Source organism: Corvus moneduloides, chromosome 19 (assembly GCF_009650955.1).
Source record: "Corvus moneduloides isolate bCorMon1 chromosome 19, bCorMon1.pri, whole genome shotgun sequence".
NCBI lineage: Eukaryota > Metazoa > Chordata > Aves > Passeriformes > Corvidae > Corvus > Corvus moneduloides.
In genome coordinates this window covers 7,255,532-7,280,778 of record NC_045494.1, presented here as the reverse complement: position 1 = coordinate 7,280,778, position 25,247 = coordinate 7,255,532, and the positions used below count along the sequence as shown (strand labels likewise).

Below are 25,247 nucleotides of genomic sequence, written 5' to 3'. Positions count from 1 at the left end.
GGCGCCGGGGGCCCGCGGGGGCGCTTCGGGGCCGCCGCAAGAAGCCGCTGTCTGGTTGGTGCGAGCCCGCGCGGCCGCCCGCACGCCGCGCGCTGATTGGCTGGGCCGCGGTGGCGCGCGAAGCCGGGCGCCCGCCCTGGCGGCAGGTCGGGGCGAGCCGTGAGGGGAGGCTGAGGGGAAAGGGCGGCGGCGCTGAGGGGCGGCGGACGGAGCGGAGACCCCGGGCAAGGGTCGCCCTAAGGCTGCTGGGGGGACGTCGTGGGGACGGTGGTGAGGGGCAGTGAAGTGACTCTGGGGTGAAGGGAACGCAGGAGGGCATGGAGAGAGCCCGAAGGCGGTCCGTGGCCCGAGGCTCCATGCCCTCGTCAATGGCACGCCGTGGTGGGTGCCCCAGGGAAGGGGATGAGGGAGACCTTAGGGGAGTCCTTTTCCCGGGGCTGTGCCGCTGCAGGAGGAGGGTGACACCTGCAAGAGGAGGGTGACACCTGCAGATCTGCCTCTGAAAAGCCACTTTTCCGTAGAGAACCAGCAGACTGGCAGTCTAGGGAGCCATGAGTTGAAGTCACGCAGGGTGCCAGGTGCACAGGAAACCGTGGCAGGGACGATCACACAAACCTACCCAGCCGGTAATCTTAACGTGAAATCTAAGCCTCTGCCGAATCTGGAAAGGAAGTAAGTTAAAGGTGTGACGCAGATGCCCCACTGCTGTCCTTTGCCTGCAGACATTTGGGGGTTGACTTCTGCATTCGTAGTGGACTGGATAAATTGAAAAGATGTGTGTCCGTCAATTTTAATTCCTTTCCTATTCCTGTAATTTATTGCAGAGCTTGGGTTATCCCGAGTTGTGATGTGGCAGTTCCCACGTGCGGTATTTTGTTACAAAACTCATGTTGACTAGGTTGCTAAACTACAAATACCAAAGCCTGGTGCAGTTGTTTGCAATTTTGTACAAAGAGCTTCAGCTCTGCATTGTTTTCCCTGCAGATGCAGATAAGAATGTAACATTTTAGGAGTGTTCTCCATACTCCTTTGAGACAGTTTACTTTGACAGTGTCTGGATACACACAGTGCAGGATTCTACAGGTGTGATTTCAGCTCTTTTAAATACAATTTTAATGAGGATAATCAAGGCCACCAAATTCCTGGATTTCCTGAGCTTGTCACTCAGAATCAGATAACAAAAACCCCCACAACACCTGATGCTGAAAGTGGTTTTGGTGACTTAGAAGGAAGCAAAACGGCAGCTCTGGGGAATTGATGGTGTAATTTAGAGACAGTACAAGGAAGGAAAAGGAGATAAATGTCCTACTTCAATTGCAGTAACACAAAATCATGAGTTGTGCTTAGTGCTGCACAGGCATCTCATTAGTTCCTCTTTAGACTGTTCTACCCTAATAAAATCTACTTAATTAGTTGAAGGTTTTAAATAAAAGGTCAGAGTAAAGATACGTCTTGAACAGAGGTCTAGATTCTGGGTTATTTTGCCTCTGACATGAATTCCCTGCGGATCTTAAACAAGCCCCTAATAAACCCTGTTTTCACTCACAAGTATACTGTGTATAGAATTTCTGTCAGTGAAATGTGCACTTACAGGGGAGGCAGGCTGGAACTTTAACCTGTTGGTGCCTTTATTTCCTCCTTGGTAAACCTGATCTAACTGCTCACCTCAGGGACCTCGTGCTTGCAGAGTGTTGAGAATAAATGAGAAACATCAAAATGCATTGTTACAGGGGTGGTTGGAGGAGCAGAAACACTCCTGAATTGGCCAGTGTTTCTACAGATTCAGAAACAGGACAGGTATCCAAAGAGCACTTTTCCCATGTATTTTAGGAGTGGATGACAAAGGGAAACTTGAGGAAAATGCTGTGAAGCACTCAAGAGGCACTAAGCTGCTGTGATTTTTGGACCGGAGAACTTTGCTGTAAAGACCTGTTCCACAGGACAGTGCTCAAATCATCATCCTCTCTATTTTTTAATATTACAGAATTGTCAGTGAATGGTAAAGCTAGCTAATGTTAGCTCTGGGTGTTTATAGTAATGTAATATTTTGGTATGGCAAAAACCACAAATCAGTAGTCAATTTTGCCTGCAAATTAAGATCACTTCCCATACTTGCTTCTAAATAGCTATCAAAACTATTCCTGGAGTGCCTTTTTTCTCCACATCCTTGTATTTCTTGGAATTGTGTAAAGGCCTCCTGTATCATTTTGGAAAGTGAGCTTACAGAAATGAAACAATGCAAACCCATGTGGGTAGTCTGAAAAAGCTTCATTTCATGCTCTCCATGTCTCAGCGCAGGGATCTGCTGGCTCCTCCTGGGGCCACAACATATGGGCAGAGTCAGGGCTCAGTTTGCCGTGAGCTTCCGCCTGGAACAGCTCGTGGAGCCCAGCAGATCCACGGGAACTATCTGACCTCCCTGCATGTGCTTTTCAGTCGGTCCTCACCAGGGTGGCTGCTGCGGGTAGAGCAGACATGAGAATTTCAGTAGGACCACTTTAAAGCAGGTATTGTATGCAAAAAAACCCCAAACCTTTCTTTGCCTTTTTTTTTTTTAGTTAAGCTCTCTGACAAAGTGTTGAAGTTGCATTTTAATCAGTATTTGACAAGTAGAGTTTCTGAACAGTAGTGCAAAATAATTTAAATATAACTAAATCAGTGAGAAAATTTTGTATTGTTTAGAACAGGCAGTTGCTGTTTGTCTGATTCCCCCACCCCTTTGCATATTTCATGACAGATGCTAAGAAATGACTGTATTTATAATGTGTGTAATGGAAAAAGGAATTGAAAGGGGAAGATTGATACAAAAGCTGCCTGAGTCTTAAAAATTAAAAGGAGTAGTTGAGTTGACCACCACCTTTACCAAAGCTGAAGGGAAGGTATTTCATTTCAGCTGAATTACATTACTTCCCAGCTCCTCTGTATTGCTTAATAAATAAAGGACTTGCATGTAATTCAATGTCTAATTATAAAAAATAAAAGAGAGAGATTCTGCCTTTTTGTAATAAGCAGCATCTGCTTTGTTTTTCTCCAAACTGAGAGGTAATTGAACTGACAATTCCAGGCTGTCCTGAAAATGACAAATGACTGGATTGGGAGTAGGAAGAAAGCAGAAGTCCTTTTGTACTAAAGAAAGGGAGATGGCACACTATAGTTGGATCTGGTTCCCTTTTACAGATCTCTGGTTCCCTTTTACAGATCTCTTTCAGAGCTTAAGCAGCTCTGGGTGACCCTGGCCAACTGATTTTATTGTTTAATTTCTTAATGTCAGTGACAGCTATTGCAGGTCCCAGGTAGAACAGCCTTTCCTACATAGTCAGTTTTGTTAATCTTGTCATTTCTTCTTTGTGACCATAGAAACACAGGCAGTATGGAAAAGAATCTGCTTTTATTACATTCAGCTTGAGTGGAAGACTCATGGGTAGTTTTGGTTTGGACCTTTTTTCTTCTAGTTTTGAGGCTAAGTTAAGTTTTCTTGTCTCCTAGTTTATAAAAGTCAGAACAGCCCCTGTTTGTCTCACATGGTGATTAAGCTGCTTCACAAGTGCTCTTGGGATCTGTAATGAATAAAATTGTGAAGCTGTTCTGGCAGATCAGCTGTTCTGTCTGGGTCACAAGCACCAACACTTATTGATTGCACTTGGGCAGATTTAGAGAGACAGACAGTTGTGACAACAGTTCAGGCTGTGTGTGAGAAGTCAGAGCAGAGCATTAGGAAGGATTCAGCTGGCTCAGAAATTAAAAACTACCAATTCTGTTCCTAATGCTGCTGAACGCTGGCATTAGTTTATTGTATGGCTCTGGGCAAGCCCTCTATGCCTCTGTTCCCCTGTTTGCAGAATATGGATATTTACATGTTTATATGTGTACACATCTATTATCTGTTATCATACATCTTTTCTATCCCTTCGATATTGTTGCCTTTAGCACTAACCCGAAGCTGCAAATCAAAATGAGACCAACTCACCAATATACAGCAAAGTAGTTACCCAATTCATTCATTATCCTGCTCTCTAAAGAATAGGCACAGAAAACACATTTGGACAGGGTTTTTGCCTTAGCTTTGCTGTCTGATTCCCTAATTAGTCGGGTCACACAATGTTCCAAATATGGGCATGTGGGGAAATCCTATAGACCAGAAACCTAAAGCTTGAATTAAGGTTTTGGAGAAATTCTAGTAGTAGCAGTTAAGACTTGTAGAATCCCTCCTTGGTGTCCATTTTAATATGTGCTGACAAAGGAAGTGAATTTGTTGCCAGTTCTGTCTGTACATGGTTCCAGTTTTGTGTCTGTGGCCTGACTTTAGACTAGAACCTCAATGTTAGGTTTTCTCAAGGTATTCAGCATCTTCCTAGAGCAGGTCATATTTGTTGCTCTTCAGGTGCATCAGGCATGTTTCAAGCAACTTTGTTCCAAAGACAGACCCAAATATGTAGTAAATGGAATAGTTTTGGATTTTATGGCTAATGTCCCTGGTTTGATTATCCCATTGAGGCCAACATGGATTGATGTGAGAAGAAAAAGGCACGAAGGTAATATTAATGCAATAAATCTCAACAGCCCCATTCCCAGCATTCCCCATTCCCTCCGTGTTGTGCCTACATTCCTGTCATTCCCCCTGTGCCACACCCGCTGTATCCCTGCACATCTCAGACAGAGGTGCATTTCCAGGCAGTCCCTCCATAGCTGTCAGAACAGTCTTGTGGCAGTAAATTTTCAGCTTGGAAGAAAATTGATCAGGGTCTGTCTACATCTATTCCACATTCCCTGTGGCAGAATGTCTGATTTTTCCATGGGAGCAAGCTTTGTGTCCTGCTTCATACATCAGGCTGCTTAGATACAACTTATACACAATACATATAGTGTTACCCTATACAAACTGCAGCAGTACAATGCAGAATCACAGCCTGACATTTTGAGCATCTTCAGATGTGCTGAGCCAGTCAGGGGTTTGCTTTAAAAAAAAAAAAAAAACCACTACAATTCTTTGAAAGCAGGAAATGCGTCAGAGGAAGAAAGGTGCATATTATAAATGTATTTCATTACAATTATTGTGCCAGATGCCTTTAAAAAAAAACATTGCAACAAACACAAAGTTCCTTAAATTGTCAGTAGTGTATTATAGTTCATGATGATGACAGATCCTCATGTCTGAGGAGAACAGACTTAGGAACATGGCATTAATACGAGTATTCCAAGCAGCAATTTTAAACCTTGAGCGGCTGCTTGACCCATTTTGATAAATATTCCTCTGATCTATTGATAGCAAAACTCATACATTTATTTCCCCAGACTGCTCTGAGAAGTTTAAAAAGGTATCAAAAAGAAATGTCAGACACAAGAATTTTTCTTACCATCTTAAAATACTCAGAGCTAATCTTGGATTATATTTTATCACCATGAACTGTCATAGAAAATTCAAGCTATTCCTAGACTGCAAAAAAAAAAAAAAAATTGAAATGGAACCTTTAGCAAAACAATGTCTCTGTTGCCTTTTTCACCCTTGCTCACAGCTATGTCAGGATTTTGGCTTTTGCTGTAGCAAAGCTGCATAGTATTGCACAATAAATTGTGTGTTTCTATAAAGTATTAACTTGTTTGCAAGCTGGGGAACATTCTACATGGATTGGTTTGCAAGCAAGTACATCTCAGCAACTCCTCAGTCAGGAGTATCTCTCTGTAATGCTCTAATCTCTGCTATTTCTGAAATTTGTTGCTTGTTTGATTTTCTAGGACTGCCCTTTTACAGTCAGGCAGCTGCAGCCCCATAAAGAAGCTGTCATTCAACTGGCAGCTGTTGGCCATAGCTGGCTTTTCAACTCCAGCTAAAAGTAGCTCATATAACTTCTTTGAGATGTTATTTAACTTACAGAAACTTACTAAGAACTTCTGAATCCCCATCTTGAGGGCATACATGAAACCAGAGATTCTGTAGGACTGTTCTAGGAACAAGTACTGGGGACTTGAGGGATCTTGGAATCTAGCTCCAATTTCATCAATCTTTGTGTCACTCTAAATGAATCACTTCTGCATCCGCAGAAAGAATGTCTGAAACATTTGTAACATCTCAACTCCTGAAGCTCCTTTTCTCCACCCTGTCCAACTTTTTTAATGAAGTATGGGGAGAACTCACACCTTCCCCCAGTACCCAAATCTGGGAGTAAGTTAGAACCCCTTAAAGACAATGCTGTTAGGATGAGAAAATGATCCTGCCAAGGGCTTAAAGCACAAATTTCATCCAATCTTTATCAAGCTGCTTAAGCATTTATAATGACAATGTTAGCAGGCAATGTTTGCAGAACATGATTTGTAAGCCAGATTGTCTGAGACTGTGGTAAATATTCTGATGGTACTCCAGTCTTGGTATGGATGTAACCAGAACCCCCCTGCAGAGTCCAGCTGGGGAGAGCAACCAGTGTCATGGTTTATTATTAAAAAAAGGGTTTAATTGGAGGCTGAAAATGTGCATCTCTGTCATAAAACAAAATATCAGTTACCTGTGCCTAAATTGTAGACTTTGGTCTCCACAATAATCCTAAATTTACATGAGCCCAGCTGTGAGCTCTGCAGCTGATGTCTGCATGCTGTGGTTGTGCTGTGCTTCGACTGCCCACTTCCAGTCTTGGCATCTTTTTGCAGACAGGGAGTGGGGAGGGATAAACCCTGTAGTAGCTCATCCCTTCAGGGGGTAGGAATTAAGTCCTAGAAATCTTCTTGTTCAGAAACCACCTTTCCTCCCTAAAGCCAGAGGAAAGCTTTTTTATTTCCTTTATCGAAGGATTGAAGCCCGATGTTTACCTGAGCAACTGCTTTACCATATAATTAAGAGTATTTTCAAGCTAAAAGAATGTCAGGAGGGTCATCCATGCAAACCCGACATTAGTTGCCTGTGCAATCTGAATTTTGGCCTCTGTGGATGCTGTAATTGCCATGTATGATCAAACTGTTTGTTCCCATACCACAGGTGCCTTAATCACTGCTCAGGAGGGATGCCAGTTGTCAAGTAATGGCTCACCAGGTGTTCTTTGCTTTGAGCCTGGTGAGCAGCTCTGCACCCCTTGGTGTCCGCTCAAACACTGCTGGGACAAGCTGGGATGTATCTCTGGTAGTTAGAGAGCTTCTAAATCAATTCCTCCTTGATGGCTCCGTGGTGTGGTAGATGGCCCTGCCTTACACACAAGTGGAGACACTGACAAATTAGGCAAGTTATTTTGCAAAAAGCTGGTGTGGTTTCTCCTCCAGAAACCGGTAATCAGGGCCTCCTCCTTGGGGTGTTAATAGAGCCTCGATTGCAGAATCACAGAATCAATTTGGTTGGAAAAGACCTCTGAGACCAGCGAGGCCAACCTGTGATCCAACACCATGATGTCAACCAGACCATGGCACTGCGTGCCACATTCAGTCTTTCCTTAAACACCTGCAGGGACAGCGCCTCCACCACCTCCTGGGCAGCCCGTTGCAGTGGTTAATGACCATTTCAGCGGAAAAATTCTTCCTGATGTACAGCCAGAACCTCCCCTGGCGCAGCTTCATTGGTCCTCTTGTCCTATCCCTAGTTGCCTGGAAGACCCCAACCCCCGCCTGGCTACACCCTCCTTTCAGGTATGCCGCCCGGCCCGTGCTGCTGCGCTGCTCGGATGCTGCCGCTCCCCTTCCGCTCCCCGCTCGCTCCTACACGAGCCCCGCGGCTCCCGGTGGGCTCCCGGTGGGCTCCCGGTGGGCTCCCGGTGGGCTCCCGGGGCTGGGGCAGGGCAGGTCGATCGGGCACTGCGCATGCGCGGGGCGTGCCCGCGCTCCGGACGGGGAGGGGAGCGCGCAGGCGCCGCTCCCGCGGAGGGCGCTGACAGGGCGGCTCTCGCGAGAGTTGCGGCGGCACCGGCGGCGCGGCGGGCGGGGGGCCGGGCCGGGGCCGGAGCGGCGGCTGAGGCGGCGCTGGAGCGGCGGCCGGGCCGGGCCGCGCGGGGCCGGGCAGGCGGCGGGAGCGCCCAGCGCTGCGCGGTGAGTCCGGGCGTGTGGAGGGCCGCCGACCACCGTCAGCCCCCGCCCACCGCGGGCCGTGCCGGGGCGGGGACGGGGGGGGCCTCACACGCTGAGTCCCCGGTGCCGCGGCCTGGGCCCCGTGGTGCTCCGCTCTCCCCGGTGCGTTCCGGAGGACTCGCCTCGGTGCTGGCCCCGTATCCCACCGGCCCCAGGCCTGCCCGGGGCGCGGGGGGTGGAGGGGATGCGGGCTCTGGCGGTGGGGGGGGGGGGTGGTTGAAATAAGCTCTGGCTGTAGAGGCGTCATCTGCTCGGTGAGATTGCCGGCTCACGTACAGCCCTCCGTGCTGGGGAGCACCGGGCGGGGGTCGCTTTCCCCTCTGCTCCATGGCTAGGGAGTGCTGGCTAGTAGTGGTTCTTGGGGTTTATCTTTTGTGTTCCTTAAAAAGAGTTCCATAACTTCAGGTCGCTTCCAGAGGTTAAAAGGCTGCGAGTACCCTGTAGGCAGGATAACATCCCTACCGCACTGTCTCCAAACACCTTTGGGGTCGTGCTTCAAACGTGAGTTTCAATGATGGAGAAGGACGGTTTTCTCTTGTCCTTTTCCTTCTCTTCTGAACTTCCTGCTTGAGATCCAGTGCTGGTTTTGTGGGATAAGGTTTGACTTGCCAACGTAGTTTCAAATAATCTGTAGAAGACAAGGATGCAGCCTTGTTAACTCCCACAACATCTGACTCAGACACCTCTTTTATAACCTACAGTGCAAACTATTCTGTAGCACAGTTAATAACTGCAAGAGCAATTCACAGATACAGTGCTTAGGGAAGTTAATTCTTTGTTTCAAAAATTATTAAATACCTGGGGCCAAGGGACAAAATCTGAAGGACCACAGATGGTTAATCAATTTTTCAAACACGGTGTTGTTTGTAAACCGTTTCTGTGCAAACTTTGGATATTGAGAATTTGTGCCAAAAAAGACATTTCAGTTGCTATCATCTGTTACGTTGATTGTCATGCAGTGTTTTGAGTATTTCATAATACCGGCCAAGCTTGTAACATTTAAAGCAGTTTTAGACGGTTTAAGAAAAAAAAAAAGAACTGCCAGTAAATAAATTCTGGCAGAGGTGAAGTTTTCTGTTACCTGATAAAATGTTTTGATCTGATAAGTATTATCTGTGCTTTGTGCTGTAGCTTAGTTTTGTAAGTGATATCTTGAGTCTGGCGCTGAAGGAAGTTGAATCATTTTAAGCTGGTAGATCATGGGGATCATTTGTGATCCTGAATGTTCTGGGGTTTATATGTTGATAATTTAATTTCAATTTTACTTTGTTCCTTTATTATGTTATACTTCCTTATATGGCTAATTTGAATTAGTGTTCTGCCTCTATAATTTTTACTTTCTGTTCTTTTGTCTAGAGCCTGACACTCCATTTCTGCATGTCTTCCAGATGATGTATGCACACATTTTTCTTTCCACCACCGTCAGTAATGTTTTGTCCTAAAACAGCTGATGAAGTTTAGGATCCGATTCTTTCCAAAATCTCCCAATGAATCTATCTTCTATCTTGCCTCTCTTTGGCTTTTCTAAACTGTCTGTTGTTGTATTCCTGCCTGTATCACTTTCCAGAAGAGTAGTAAAACAGTGAAAAGAGAACAATGAGAAAGCTCTCTATTGTTTAAAAACGGTGCTGTTTCTAAGAGTAATGTAAAAAGCCCACCTTTGCCCGTGTGCTTTTTGAAATATCTGTTGAAGTGAACATGAGAATTGTTTCCTGTTGGCCACAACAGGGAGGTTTGTATTTATAATTACTTTTATTCCCTCCTGAACTGCAGCACTCCTGCTAATGAGCATTTACTGTTGGCTGCATCTGCTGCCTTTTCTTCCTCTCCCCCCTCCCAGTACTTTTAAGAGCAAAGGAAGTCTTACCCCAAGTCACAGTAAGGTGAGAGACATTGATATTTTGAGAAACCTTAGTCATTTCTCTAGCAAGGTAAGTTTTGTAACGTGTAATCATTGTATTCATATATTGACTGTTACTCGTTTATACCTCTCTTACTCCATTTGCAGTCTGTGGACTGGGTTCGCTACAGTAACGTGTCCTGTTGCACTGCTCTCTGCCTGAAGCAGATACAGCTATGCTTTTTTCCCTCCCCTGCACGCAGTTGATTTGTTAATATTTTAATAACTACATGGCTGAATGTCTGTAAGAACTTATTAAATAAGACTGTGAATAGCAAATGCTTCTTTAAGACACTGGAAGGAAATTATGCCTTGACTTCACCTTTCCTAACATTTGCTGCGTGAGTATCTTGGTTTAGTATTTTCAAAGCTTTTCTCTGTTTCAGGTGTAACTTTAGTGCCTAAACTTCAACTACAGTTTTGCCTAAAGTCAGGAAGGTTAAAGTTTTGTTCTACAGTGCAGCTGCTGTTAACATTGTTACCTGGAAACATCACTCCTTTGTATGTTGACAATATATCTGATGGTGGTAGTAATACTAATGCATGTTTAAAGAGTATTGCGTGATGAATCTCTTTCATCTTGAATTCTGCTGGAAAATTTCCCGACATTGTGCTGTTACTAAGCTCAGGGAAATACCAGTATAGTTCTTGGAAATGCTGCATCGGTTTCTCTAAGAAAGTTGTGTATTAACATCTTCAGTTAAAAAAATAAATTCATAGCTGGTAATGCAGTACTGGGTAGCAATACTTCTGTGCCCCCAAAAAAGGAACATTCACCAGTTGAAGTAGTTTCTTTCTTTAAATGTGTCTCAAGCCTTTAGTGTATTTAAGTTGTGCAACTTGGTGTTATATTCTTAGGTTTGGAACTTCAGGTTTTCAAGCTGTTGTGCGCCCATATAATCACATCTTCACATGTGGTGTGGTGTTAGAAATACCCAAAGACTGCTGCCAGTAAGAAGGACGGGAAATAGATGATGTTTACCATGAAAGATACGGGACAGGTAGACAACAAGCGTTGAGCAGTTTGCATTTTTCATTGCGTCGTACACTGTCAGTCATGTTACCCTTTAATGGTGCTATAATAGCAGAAAATTATCAGTACCATCAGTTGACAAACCCCAAGAGGCCAGGTTGGAAAGGTGAGGAGATAGTGAACACAACACAATAGAAGCAGCAAAGAGAAAATACTTCTGGTGAAGGGAAGCTATTGTTGTTGTTTGGATGAGTGTGCTGGTATGATGTGGAAGACTCACATCAGAAGGAAGCTTTTTCATCAGCCTTGAGACTAAAGTCTTTCAGAATGACCAAAATGTAGTTACGATGATCCACTTTACGGATTTAATTATGTGTGTTGGTCGAAGCTTGGATCCAGTACATTTATCTCCATCAGTCACGGCAGTACAGGGAGATTGTTCTGTTGGGATCTTTGTGGCAGGTGACTGTTTTCAGCCTTGCTGACATTTCAGTAGCGCTGTGTAGGAGGACCAGAGAAATCCCCAAGCTCTGTCCATGTGGGGACCCTGCTAAGCTGGCCTTTTTTTTTGATCAAGGTAAATCCTGTAAATAGCTCTTCTCATTCTGCCAGATTCATGTGATAGAATCTCGGTTCTGGTGTTTGCCTCAAGCTTCATTATTCTCTACAGGGAGCTGAAGGTTGGGCAAACATGGGGCTCATGGAATACAAGCATGTTAATTGCTGAACTGCATTTATGTAAGGCAGGTTTTTCTCTGAAATGAGAAATTGCTGTTGCCATCTGCTGCCTTTGCATGCAGCAGGGCTTTCTGGGCCACAACTACAGAGCCTGAATTAGCAGGTGCGTGGGTTCACCAGTGTTTGTCAGATCTCTTCTGTCTTGAATTGTCATTGACAAGTGCCAGCTCTCTGTTAGCTCTTCAAGGGGGTATTCATGGTGGGTTTTAACTTACAGATTGTCTTATTTGTGTTTTGGTGGTTTTTCTGATTATTTAGCTGCTCTGCTATCAAGTGTAGCTGGAGTTATAGTAAATCATTCCTATTCAAGCCTGAGAGCAAGATTTAAGCCTTTTCAGTGGTTTCAGTGTGTATTATATGATTTGCCAGGTTTGATTTAATGTCTTTTCTGAGCCCATAAGAGGCACAAACTTGCTGACTGTCGCACTGAATTACAAAGATTTTTTAACGTGTTCTGCTGCTCAAAGCACTGGAATTTCAGGATGGTTGCTTTTACTTAGAGTCAGCCCAAACTTTTGTTTCTGTCTCATATTATTTGAGGACACTTTTTGATAGGCATTTCAATTCCAAAAACTCAGCAGCACTCTCTGCTTTGTCTAGCTTGTATTTAAATCGACATGAGCTGCCTGAATGGCAGAACCCAAACCATCGGTGCGGGCATCTCCAGACGGGTCTTTCCCAGGGCAGCCGGTGGGGAGCGGAGCGTGTCCCCTATGGCGGGCTGTGCCGGTCCCGTGGTGCCGAGCCCGGGGCTCTCTCCCCGGGCCCTCGGGGGGCCGGCTGGCCACGTCCTCCCCCCGCTACATCGCTGTAATTACCGGTGCGAGGAGCGGGAGAGATTCCCGGGAGAGGCGGGAGCAGGGAGGGCCCGCCCGGCAGGGCTCCGCCGCGGGCAGCGGGACGCTGCGAGCCCCGGGGCGAGGGCCGGCGGTGGCTCCCGGCGGGCCGGTGGCGGTGGCGGCGCGGTGCCGCTCCCGCTCCCGCCCCCGGGAGTGCGGGGGCGGTCATTGGCCGCGGGACGCGTCACTCGGGCGAGCCGGGCCCGGGCGAGCGGCGGCGGGAGGAAGCGGCGGCCGCGCCGCGCCGGGCGGAGGGAGCGGCGCTGGGCGCGGCCCCGGCCATCGATCCGTGCCACTTCCCCTAATGGCCCGTCTCTTCCTCCTCCTCCCTCTCCTCCCCCTCCCCTAGGGCGGATCGTCCCCCGGCCTCCCTGTATGTGAGAGACGGGGCCGGCGTCTCGCACGGAGCCGGGAGCCGCTGCGGGAGGAGCGGAGGCTTCGGGGAGTGCTTCCTGCCCACCGCCCGCACCGCCGGGCGCGGCAGCCCCAGCATGGAAGCCATCGCCAAGTACGACTTCAAAGCCACCGCGGATGACGAGCTGAGCTTCAAACGGGGGGATATCCTTAAGGTAAGTAGAGGGGTCGGGCTCGGGAGTTCCCTCTTTACCCCTGGGCTGTTCAGTTTCTCGGTGAGTCTCTTCCTGTCCGTCTGACCTGACCCTCTTTTGGGTCCCCAGAGAACGTCATCTCCATATAATAGGGAGCCTCAAGATCTCCTAAACCCCAGTCACACCTCTCTGAGAGCAGGAGAGGCTGTTTTGTTTCAGTATTAAGCATCCATCCCAAAGTCTCTCAATTCTCTCTTCTGAGACTGGAATATTTGAAAACTTAGTCATAAACACGGCAGCAAATAAGCAGAAGTACAAGATAAAGGGGAATTCAGTGTAGAGATTATGAGAGGAAGCCCCATAAAGTAATCAAGATCAATTTGGTATTCCTTTTCTTTGCCTCCTGCCAAAGATTCTAATATCAAAGAACAGTGATTGGATTATTTCTCAGTAGATAATCTTTTAGCATCAGGCTGTCAAATATTGAAGCTGAGTTTTATCTTCAGTCCTGATGAACTCAAGTGATAAGCTTGTGGCTGAATATATAATGGATCTGTGCAGATGTAAGTGAATGCTGGAGTGCATTAGAGGAATTTTGGTCTATAGTTCTTTCAGTATATCAAAGGCTTTTTAGGCTTCGTCTTGGCTATATTACAGGAATTTAAAAAAACAGTTGAATTTCTACAACTGTAATAAAACTGGACACACAGAACAAGCCCAAAATTTTTTTTTTTTTTGGGGGGGGGGGAGGGGGAGTAAAATACAAAAATCCTTAGTGATTTGGCCTTGGTGAAGTGTAGCTCAGAGCTTTGTTGCTTCCAAGTAATAAGAGCCATATTGCAAAATGATTTAATGGAATTCATTCAGAGTATTTCCCCATAAAGGTGGTCTTTACCTTCCTAGTGTGATATTTTTGGTGTTAAGGTATTTTTAAGCTGCTTTTTTTCTAAAATGCTTGGAGTAGAAGCACTTTTGAGAGATGCCTTTTCTGCAGATATAAGGCTGTAACTGTGTGTATGCTGACAAATCAAGTCCTGCAGACCTCAGTGGGATTACTCATCTGCTCAACATTTTTGCCAGGGAAGGGCTTGATTTTAACTACTATTTTAAAATGAGCTGAAAAATATAACCTTTACATGTAAACCTAATATGTGTCTTTTATAGCTGATATTTCAACTGTGGCTTTGTTAAAAGTGTGATGCCATCAACAGATAAAGGTTGCAAAAGCATATGATGCTTTGAGATCTTAATTTATAAAATGATTGCATCTGTGTATGTTCTACACATCCCTGGCTCATAACTGGCCTAAACACTCCTGTTAGACCTGTACATTTCAGTGCCACTGTGTGTGTAAATTACCAGGATATTTCCTTGGGCTATTTTTAAATGTTTGAGACTGTCAGAATTTTGGAAACTTTTTGTGATAACCTTGCATTTATTTTTTTTTAACCTGAGCTGTATTCTTCTATTTTGGGCTACTACTAGCTGCCTCAACTTTTATAGTGTTGTTGAAGTAGAGCATAGCTGAAGTCAGCTTGTAGAAAATGCTGAACAGGAAGGAAAAATTAAGTATAATGAAATATAGTTTATTGTAAAGTGTATTCTCAGCTATTTTCATTTAGTTTGGGGTAGAAGTTTGCTTAAGTACATTAAAAAATACAGTAAAATTTGCATTTGTTTAAAAATATGTTCTTCTCTAAGAAGCAAAGGAAAAATAACTTTTTAAAGTGTTTTTAAAGTTTAGTCTGTGTTAAAAGTCTTACATCTGTGCACAGTGTCTGATAGTAAGATGTTGAGTCCTACCTACTTGATGTCATCCCATAGATAAAAATTTTGTCACACAAATAGAAACATGGTGGTATGTATGCTGTTACACTACATTAATAATTATATTTTTCCTAGAATACAAAGAGGGATTTTCCTACTTTACCCAAAACCTAGGCTGAACACTTCCTCAAAGCATTTATGAACAGTTCTTCAATCTGTATTTCCTTTCTTTTCAGCTCATATTCATATGAAAATGCTCACAAATTTCACATGTTTACTTCACTGATGTATAAACCAAGCCATAGAAATGGTAAATTGCTCAAGATTATCGCTAAAGTCAGTGGAAGCATCAGGAGTTTCAGGAATCCTTCAGCACATATTTGAGCTGAGTTCTGTGCAGCATGGTGAGATTCCATGGTGAGATTCACTGTGTAAAGCTGGTTCATTTCAGCAAATAAATGCAAACGAGTTAGAACTGTTCTAATTTACCCAAACTGACAAACTTCTGTGGCACTTTGTTGCTTTGAAAAATCTGTTTCACTTCGAATGTGTTTGAGGTTGTGGAAATTAATTTCCACCAGAAATGCCAGGTCTGTTTGTTAAAGCTGTGCTCATGACTGTGAAATCTCAGGGTATCCCAGTCATGTGCCCCGTGTGATGTCTCTCATTAACCAGGTCAGTCCTCCTGCCCTCAAAGGAGTTGGAAAGAGGAATAAACTTGTAACACGTTGAATGCACCTGCAGCCTGCGCTCTTTAGTGTCCCTGGCTGAGGGCCATGTGTCACTTCATGTGTGGTGAAGCCTTTTGGCTGTGAGACACCTGTGTTAATGCACTCCAGAGAACCACATCAGCCTGATGGCCATTTGAGGATGGCAGAGGATTGATTTGTAGCACAAAATGTGTCACACAAGGCAAGAACAAAATCTCTAACAGTTGAATTCCCAGTCCTTGGAAGTCCATGTTTCTCCCTGTGGGGAGAGAAGGCAGAGATGCCCAGTCTGGCTGCTCTGACCTCAGCAGATAACTTGCCTATGATGTCATGTGCCATTACTGCTGCCTACCCACAGATTCAGGACCTGATTGAATAGCACTTGAACTGGAGCCATTAAGCTGGTTGTTAGTAATCTTGTGGCTGGTTTCCAAAAGTGAGTGAAGATAGTTGACCTTTGGCTTGCAATTGTAAAACAGCTGAGTGAAGAGGAAAAGTGCTTGGCCTTTTTTTTTTTTTTTTTTTTTTTTTTTTGTGGGCACTAGGTGGTAAAAGCTGCTTCTATGATTTCTGTAACCCTGGCAGTACAGTGGGTCCCTTACCCTTCTGTCCAGTGGCTCTGTAGCAATGTGTGGTACTGCCACTCAGGAGATGCTCACTGGCAGCTTTCTCTAAACTTCAGGTACTCTAAATACTACTTGCTGAGCCTTTTCCTAAGAAAGGCAAGATTGCTGCTTCCTTCTGTGTCTTCTGACAGTGCTGCAGCTCTCGAGCTCCGTGCTTTTCCTGTTGCTTCACAGGAGCTTGTTGGTGACTGGGGTCCTGCTGGGAGGGGTGAAGATGGCCTGTCCTGTTACATAAAAAAGTAAAATAAGGAAGCTGAGGGATTCCTACTTGAAATCTTGATTTACTGTTTTTTCACTTGGAACAGTTGACAGTTGTCCTGATGCCTTTACAGTCTTCACCCCTTTCATTTGCTGTATATATTGAAGTTGGGAGGAGTTAAATTCAGCCTCTGTGTTTGTTATTCAAGCTTTATGTCCCCCAAAACTATATGCCTTCATGCTAAGTGGAAAATACCCAGATCTAAAGTGAGCTAATACTTGCTGACGGTTTGGCAGGAACCAGGAGGAGAAAAGAGAAGAAAAATCACCATTCTTTGTCATTGCATTGTAATTGCTTTTCTCTACTCCTAAATCTAATCAGAAGTGTAAAGTTAATGCCACAGTGCTCTGAGAACTGTTTCTGTGTGGTTAATGCAGAAGCAAAAACATGTTAACTAATATCTTAAATGTTAGAATTATTTTGTTTTTAAACTATAAACCACTGCTCCATTTCCTCTTTCTCCTTCTGTCATAGGGTTGGGGCATAGCTGGAAAGTGTTATTCTGAAGAAGTGAATAAGTTCCTGTTCCCAGTAGATGTCAGCATAATTAATTCAGGGGCGCTTAAAGATTGTTTTTATGACTCAAATTGTTCAGGTGATGTTTTAAGTAGACGGCCATCATCTTGAATTTTGAGGTGTTCGCTTTTGTGTGATGCACAAACCAGCTTCCTTATGTGCTAAAAGAAGGATTTCCTTGATAGGATTTTGATCACTTCACAGTTTTGTTCAGCAAAATCAAGATTATTTTTCACATTCTGATCACACACTTGACAGTGCCACAGGTTCTGTCCACATGAGTGTTTGTCACCACACTTATTTTCTTTGTCAGCCCTTAAGAGGATTGAGTGTTTGCAAACAGTTGATGCTGAGGTGGCATTTTCAGTTCCTGCATGAAAACCATTTTTCTGTGTCAGGATGCAAGTGGAACAGTTTCAAATAGAGGCAGGAATATGATAAATAAGGGGACCACTGTCTCCCTTCTGCTCTTTCCCCTCCCTTGTCTGTGACCTCACCTGCATTGGTTATGTTGTGATGTCTGTGCTAGAGAACAGAAATTCATGGCTTGCTGAAGAGACGTGCCAATATTTTTCCTGGTTTGGGTGAAACTGTCTTCTCATTCATCCTTCCTTTCCTTTCCTTACACACTCCTCCATCATTTCCCATCTGTTGTAAGGGGATGGACTCACTGTGGTCTTGATGATTTTAATATGTGAGAATTTTCTGAATTAATGATTCAGCCAAATTGCAAGCACTATGTGCTTTATAGTGAAATAGGTCAAATATTAGAACAGGTTGCCTAGAAAAGTTGTGGAATCCCCATCCTTGGAGATACCCAGACAAGTCCCTGAGCGCTCTGGTCTAATTAGACTTGCTTTGAGCAGGAGGGTGGATTGAGTGTCTTCCAGAGCCCTTCCAAGCTCCATTATTCTGTGGCTTAGCTGTGAGTGGCAGCTCTGCTGTGTGTGATGGTTGATTTGTAGAGGTGTGCTTAGGTCATGTTCTCTGGCTGGTGGCCTTGAATTAAGATGATAATTGCCATCAATATGTGATCAATATTGCAGTCTAAGATGGCAAAACTGTCAGAACATTACAGAGACATAAAATCAAGTACAATTATCTGAAATGTAGTTGATTTGGCAGCCTGGCAGTTGGAGATCTACGTCACAAAGAGATGCTTCTATAAGGGGCTGCGTTCTTCTGATCTACCAAAGTGTTCAAGGCCTGGTTGTAGTGCAAACTTCTCAATTATTGTTCGTCTTATGTATGAAAGTAATCTGAAGGTGTGTTATGTTCCATTAGCCAACTTCTGTGGGCATCAGGGTGAATGAAGTGTGTGGGAAGGAAATACCTAACCTTCGCAAAGTGTGTTCTGTATTTGTAGAAGAGCTTGGACCTGCTTAGACCAAGATTGTGTTGCTGAAAGTATTTCTGTGCAGGAGACATAAATATGGAGTATTCTAGTCTGAAGGTGTAAAGTGGTCTTTGCAAGCAAGGAGTAAACACATTCCTCCTTAAATATGGCATCTTTGTTTTTATTTAGAAGCTTTTTGTGATGATTATTTAAACTTGTCCCTGAAAGCTGAGAAAGGTGACCTCTGTGAGCTACCTGAAGGCTGCAGGAGTTCTGAATGTTGAACAAACACTGATTAAAGCTAGTGGTCAGCTCGGCTGATTTTGTGACACTGCCTTAGCATGTGTTGCATTCTGTGATAACCAGGGAGATGATGCTGATTTGAAGCTCAGCTGCCTTTGCCAGTTTAATGGAGGAGCTGTTACAGCCTCTCTGTGAGGTCCAGCTTGTGATATGCGGGGCGTGACAGGCAAGTGTTAGCACAGGCATAGCAGCAAATCACATTTTGGCTTGATAAGTTATTTATCTGCTTTGTTCAACCTGCTCGTCAAACTGCAACCTACGTGATGTGCTTTTGTTTTTATTTACTGGCAACAGAAAAATGCTGCCTCCCCTCTTTGGTTCGGTGATGTTTCTCTTGTGTTAATTACTGTGATTAAGGATTGTCTGAGAACTTCAGATCGATAAAACCTGTTATTCTTGGACATCCTGGGTGTTAATGAACTAACTTTGATTTAATTTATTGTTTTAAATTAAAACGGTAAAAGCTTGATCACAGCTTGAGGGAAGAAAAGAGGGATTATGATTTTTAGTGGCATGTATAAAGGATTAGGAGTGTGTTCATAGATTTCCATGTTTGTGTGCAGAGCCCTGCTAATTGCTGGAGGAGGGATCCTGTTTGTAGTGATATTCAGACTTTTTTGATTTGTCTCTATTATTAATAAGGATCCAACTAAGCAAGGGAAGATAAGGAATCCAGTTTGTCTGTGTAGAGCTCAGCCTAACATAAGCAATGAACTATATGACCCCTTGATAAAATCCCTTGTGCTTTAAAATTGCCAGGGGCTACATACCAAATCAATAACTAAAGCCTAAACCTCAGGGGAAAAAAGTGCTGGGCTAAACTAATTCTATTTTTTGAAAATGAAAGAAAATTAGGCATTAGTGTCCTAACAACACTGGAGCAAATAAATCTTATAATCTCAAATTGAGCAAAAAGGGATTGTAATGTACCAAACTTGATTAATTTTACAGTAGAAATCTAAACTAGAAGAACTACTGAAGATAATGTTTGGACATTTTCAGAATTGCTGTGAGACTGAAGTGTTGTATTATTTTAAGTTATTTTACTGAAGATGGCAGATTTCCATACTTGCTGTTTATCCCTGAATTAAAACCTTTGCTGAATTTTTAATAATTCTATTTATATGCATTTTAAAAGGTTTGAAGAATCAAAGCTAATTTTAGAACCATAACAACAAACAACTTGAAAAATCCAATAAACACACCTGCACACACACACACACACACCTCCCCAAAAAAAGCACATTTAAAGCCATTTACATAGTGGACATCAGCAAAGGATTCGACAGCAGATGGGACCTAGTGGAGATGAGTTTTGTTTGAGTTTTTCCCGTGTGTCTCTGTGGCATCACCTTTCTTCTGATCTGTGGTGTTGAATTGCAGAATGTCCTTTCCAGGATATTCCTCTGACAGCAGAGGGTTGTTGCAGCAGTGAGACCTGAGGTGTCTGTCAGGTCTGTGGGTTTGTCTGCGCTGTGTGGCCAAGAGAAGGGACTGGATCTTCTCTAGCTACAGCCAAGCTGACCTCGAGGTGGCTGGAGTAATGATAACCCCACTGTGGGATTCACTGTGAATTACAAAACTCACACAGGACTCTGGATGAATACTTTGCTGCGTTAGTTAATGTCTGAGCAGCTACTCTTAATTAACAAGGTGTAGCAAAGGGTAAGCTATCTTCCCTTCTTCCCGCTGCCCTCACTTGTTTCAGTGCTAGTGGGATGGGTCCTAGCCAGGGAGATGAAGCTGTGACTTGGGAATGGAATATTTAAATAGGAAAGTGATCAAGGGAATGTGTTTGTTCTTTCTCTGGTGCCCAGTCTTACAGGCTTAGAAATGGAGCATTTATGCAGTTATCTGTTTCACTGGGGCACTAGTGAACAGAGGCACTAGGTCCAAGTGTTTTATTTTTTACTTGCTTCATTTAGCATTTTTCTGGGAAAGCTGCCTTTGATCTCTATCATTTCCAGTTTTCTCTGAAAATTGTGTTAGATTCAAAATGCAAATGAGTAGGTGACTTCTGTGTGTTCTGCGTTTCGAGGCAGATCAGGGGACTGATAGTGCAGCAGTTTGATACGCGAGTTCTTATCTGCAGCTTTATCCCACAGCTCCTTCATTTCCTTTGCTGGCCCTGCAGTGTCAGTTAAGTTATCTCCCAGGCTGGGCAAGCACCAGTGACTGGAATAATTAATATACACTTGGAAATAAATGTGTTTTTTGAATGCTTTGGGCCTTGGGAGGGAAAATAGGATAGGAGAATACTTCCTATGATTTTGGGGGTGGTTTGGGTTTGTTTTCATTTTCTACATTGGGAAATGCTGGATAAAGTTGTTTCTTTCCCTCAAATAGCCAAATCTTTTTAGACAGACCAGCAGCATTGTCCATTTCAATCTGTCAAGCCTTGGGCTTGTCCTTGTTTGTCACTTTGAGGCTCCTGCCCTGTTGCTGAGTATTTAAAGCACTGTGTGAGTGGCACATGCCTTCAGCTTTGAAGACGTCTTGTAACACCTCCTAGGAGTAGGTGTTCAAATGGAACAGAAGATGTGAAGCAGAATGTCTGTGGTGGAGCCTGAACTTGTTCCCATGGCTTGTATGCATGATTGGTGCCACCATCTGACAACTCAAGTGAGAATTGGTTTAACAAACTTAAGAATGTGTTTTTTCATGATGACATGTGCTAAACACACGGGGTTATACAGCTGAGCTCTAATGGAGCAAAAAGTGAACTGACAGTCTCCAAAACTGCTCATGAAAGTTATTTTTAGGGTACTTATTATGTTCCTGAATCCCAGATGCTACTCTACAATACTTCCTGATTAGTTACTAGATGCATCTGAAATTTGCATTTTAAATGGTTGTGTTCATAATTTTCCTCAGCCTGTATTTCTCTCTTTAAGAAAAGTATGGTGTTTTTCTATAGATACTGACTAGAAACCCATTTTAAAAATGTCTTAAGTGTCTTGAAGAGCTTAAGAAGCTTTTTATCCCCTTCAGGAGTGATTGTTCACTTGAATTTCTGTACCTGATCTTGGATTCTTTTGTCTCCAACTGTTGGAGGTTGTGAAAAACAAATAGTCCTGGTCTTGGGGATTCATTAAATCAGTTGGGTTTTGATCCTGTGGTGGCAGGTCAGAAGAGTGACTGGAATAAGGCAAAAGCTATGAACAGCTATTTCTGTCTAGGAAGTAGATTGTCAGCCTCTGTAGAGTAATTAATTTAGAATGGTGATGTTCAAATGTTACTGCCCTTTATAAATAAAATATAAGAAGAGAATACTTAACAGAGTAGAATTATTCTGTTTGTACCTGCTGGATTTACTGCTTTGCATGAGTTCGTGTCAGCCTGCACGCCGTGTTGGGAGCTGCCTGTTGGCTCCACTGCAGCTGGACCTCATGCAGAGAGAGCAGAAAGCTTTTTTTTTTTTTTCCTCTTCAGCTGAACTGTAATTATACTGTTAGTCTCTAAAACCTCTTATTTAAATAATTTGTCTCTGGAATTCATGGTTTCTCTGTGGAGCCAACCTACTTCTTGCTCTAACTTGTACTAAAACTCTACAGGTTTACGGGGGATGGGGGGGGGGGGTGGAAGTGCTGCTCTTATGCAAAATTGTTTCCCTTGGGAGGAAAGGGGGGAATTCTTCATGAGTTATGTATGAGCCAGCAGGTTCCACTAAGCATAGCAGCTCTGCTAGTGCTGAAGACTTGTAGTATGAGCTAGTCAGCCCTCTGGTCTGTGAGAAATTGGCACAAAATCTTAAATTCTTGCAACTCTTGCTGAGCTTGAGTAGGTTTTGCCATTGTAAGTCCTTATGTACAGTCAAATTTTGAGTCTTCTTTTGTTACTTACACTTCTTTAGCATAAATATGAAAATGATATTTTAACCATTTGGTCTGGTTTTTACTTACTGCTGTTAACAATAGATGGTGGTCTGCTTGGAAAGAGCTATGCTTAGGTTCCTGGTCTAAGCGGATTTGTTCTAGAATAAATAGGATTTTAAGCTTCAGAAGTGTGCCTTTTGTGAGTACCTCTGGGAAATCTGCCACTTTTGTTTTAGAGGTATTTTCCTGAGCTCCTGTGCAGTTCAGGTCTTTGCTCTAATCTTTATTGCTTTTTGGGGCACAACTAATCAGGGAAATTCTTGGGAGGGGGAAGGCAAACAAGGGTTCAAAGTGCATTGTACAGTTGCAGAAGAAGGGAAGAACCAAATGCAAGGAGGAAAATGAGGAGAAAGTGGCAGCCAAGGACAGTGAACACTTTTAAAGGTGAAATTTGGCATTTAAAATGTTCTATTTCCCAACCTTGCCTTCGAACAATGCTTGAATTTTGGTGACATGAACATCAGCTTGACAGATTTGCCTTGTCCAGGCTGTATCAGGGGAACCTGCTGTGCACATATTTCACAGCTAAATTTTGTTTCTATAATGTTTTACATGTTCTCAAAGACTACTTACACAAGATGTATCCTTAACCCTGGAAGTGCTCAAGCATGGGCTGGCAGTTCAGCTCCCTGCTGACCACTGGAGTGGAGGAAGCAGAAGTTGCTTCTGCTTCTTCCTTGCCTTCACTTCTGTCCGTATTTCTTAAAATACATTTGCACTAATGCCTCTGTCATACCTCTCCTGAAACTATAATTTGTCAAAAACTCTGTGGATTTGTCTTTTGACTGTCTGTGCCAGGGTGTTAAACTTTCTTCCAGCATCAAGCTATCTTGATGCTTCCTTACTCTTTACTAAGAAGACATACATTCCTCATTTTTTTTCCCTGAAAATTGCATGTAAGGTTAAGATGTCACTTGCTCTCTGCTAGGATGGGCAACTGAAGACTCTTGTGACTCTCCCTAAAATCACTGAGTTGCCTAAGTTGGAAAAGACCCCTAAGTTCATCCGGTTCAACCTTCCTACCTAGAAAAATTCCGATTGAAACTAACAACTTTCTCTGCAGAGTCACAAAAAACAAAGATGACCAGAGTGATTGTAGTTGATCCACATTTCTTGACTTTCACCCTTCCCATTACAGCTTGTTGTGTTTGGAAATCTTGCAAGCTGTTACCTTTGCTCTTTTTAGGTAACATAAAAAGGAAGGGCCTAAGTAGAAAGGCTTTCAACATTTCTATAAACTCTGTTGAGCTTTCTTTCCTTTGAAAAGTTTCTGTTTCAGTCCACCTGTCTCTGTTTGGATTACAAACACCTGCATGATGTCACAGTAAGATTAGAGGCACTGTTGATGCTATTTGCATGATGAGTAATAAATTCCCCTTAAAGCTTGTTTGTTGAGAAGAAAATATTATTTTTAACTTTCTAAAAAGGCTAAAGTTACTAAACATAGGGCAATATGTTGATAAAAGAGCTGCTCTACAGGCTGGTCAGCTAGTGAAAATGATCCATGGGTGATTCACGTGTGCTGCAGGTTGAAATTCTGTGGAAGTGGCTGAACTACCCCCCAAAGGCATTTTTCTGAACCCTTTGGGGCTCCCTAGTTTAAAGTCCTCACAAAGAAAATAATGTTATGCAATCTTCTAAGTTTGCTTTGATGCTAACTGGATTTAGCTGTTCTTGGTCGGGATTGCAGTCAAGACTGAGAAGTCTGGCCGTACCTAATCAAAATCTTCTGAAAGCACTTGTTTTCCCTCACTCATGGTTCCCAAAACTCCCATTTACTAAATGGGAGGGAGAGGCCATCATTCAAATGGGTGAAAACTAACTCTCATGTCCTCATAGCAGGGATCAAGTAACACTCCTGGGGTGTGCTTGGGTTTGCCAAGGTTTTTTAGCCCCCACAGACAGACCTGAGCTGACCTTTCACATGGCCTTTGTACTGTGCTGCCAGCTACCTGTATTAGGAAAGTTTCACTCACTGTTGGTTGCCACAAATAATACTCAGTTTGTTGTACCTTTATAATGGATTATGCTTTAAACTTCTGTGGAAGTAAATTCTACTCTTCACAATGTTCTGGGAGCAGTTCCCATCTGAAGTGAATTATGCAGCTTTCACAAATAAAAGTAACTGAAAACTCTTTACACATCAATTGTTCCTCTGTTCTTCTGCGTACTCTGAATATTTGCCGTTCTGGACTGGGCTAGATGGACCCTTCCAGTGCTTACTGTATTGGTCAGATGTTTAGCCCTGGACATCATCATCTCCTTGTGTAAGGTTGGCTTCCTTCAGTCAGGCTGGAGTGACTCGCTCCGCTGGAGGCTGTGCCTGGGTATTGACGGCTACGCTTTCTGTGCATCTTTCTAAACCCATTTTGAATCCATCTGTACATTACAGCATGAAATCCTCATGATGTAAACATGTACTGTGTGGAATAAAGTCACTTTCTTCATTTGAAACATGCTACCTAGGAGTTTTACTGATTTTTCTCTTTTCCTCTTCTCTCCTCCTCCCCTTGCAAGAAACAATAGGAAAACATCTCCCTTGTACCTCTCATGGGAAGAACTGATTTGCAAATGTCTTCTTGTCTTTGTTGCTTTTTTGTTCTGAGAAGGAAATTGGGAGAGTCTGATACAGTCCAAAACCCATTCCACACTTTGTTTTATCTTGGTTCTTTTTGCAAGTCTTTTAGTTCATTTTAACCCATCTCAAAAAGTGCTAAATGTAAGTACTCAGAGTATGGAAGGGCTGACACAAATTTAGTGTCAAAATACTTGTTTTGTTTCGTTCTTAAGAGAAACAGGTAATGTTTCTAATTTCAGACT

The 25,247-nt window shown here is 43.4% G+C and overlaps 1 protein-coding gene across 1 annotated transcript in view; it reads left to right on the top strand.

Annotated features, from left to right (window-relative positions):
* Window positions 1–7,848: 7,848 nt before the first annotated feature.
* Window positions 7,849–25,247, top strand: part of GRB2 (growth factor receptor bound protein 2) — a 50,475-nt gene continuing 33,076 nt past the window's right edge. The window contains exons 1-2 of the mRNA XM_032128810.1: window positions 7,849–7,998; window positions 12,837–13,056. Coding sequence (XP_031984701.1) covers window positions 12,979–13,056 — 78 coding nt within the window. The 5' untranslated portion in view covers window positions 7,849–7,998; window positions 12,837–12,978. The remainder of the gene's footprint in view (window positions 7,999–12,836; window positions 13,057–25,247) is intronic.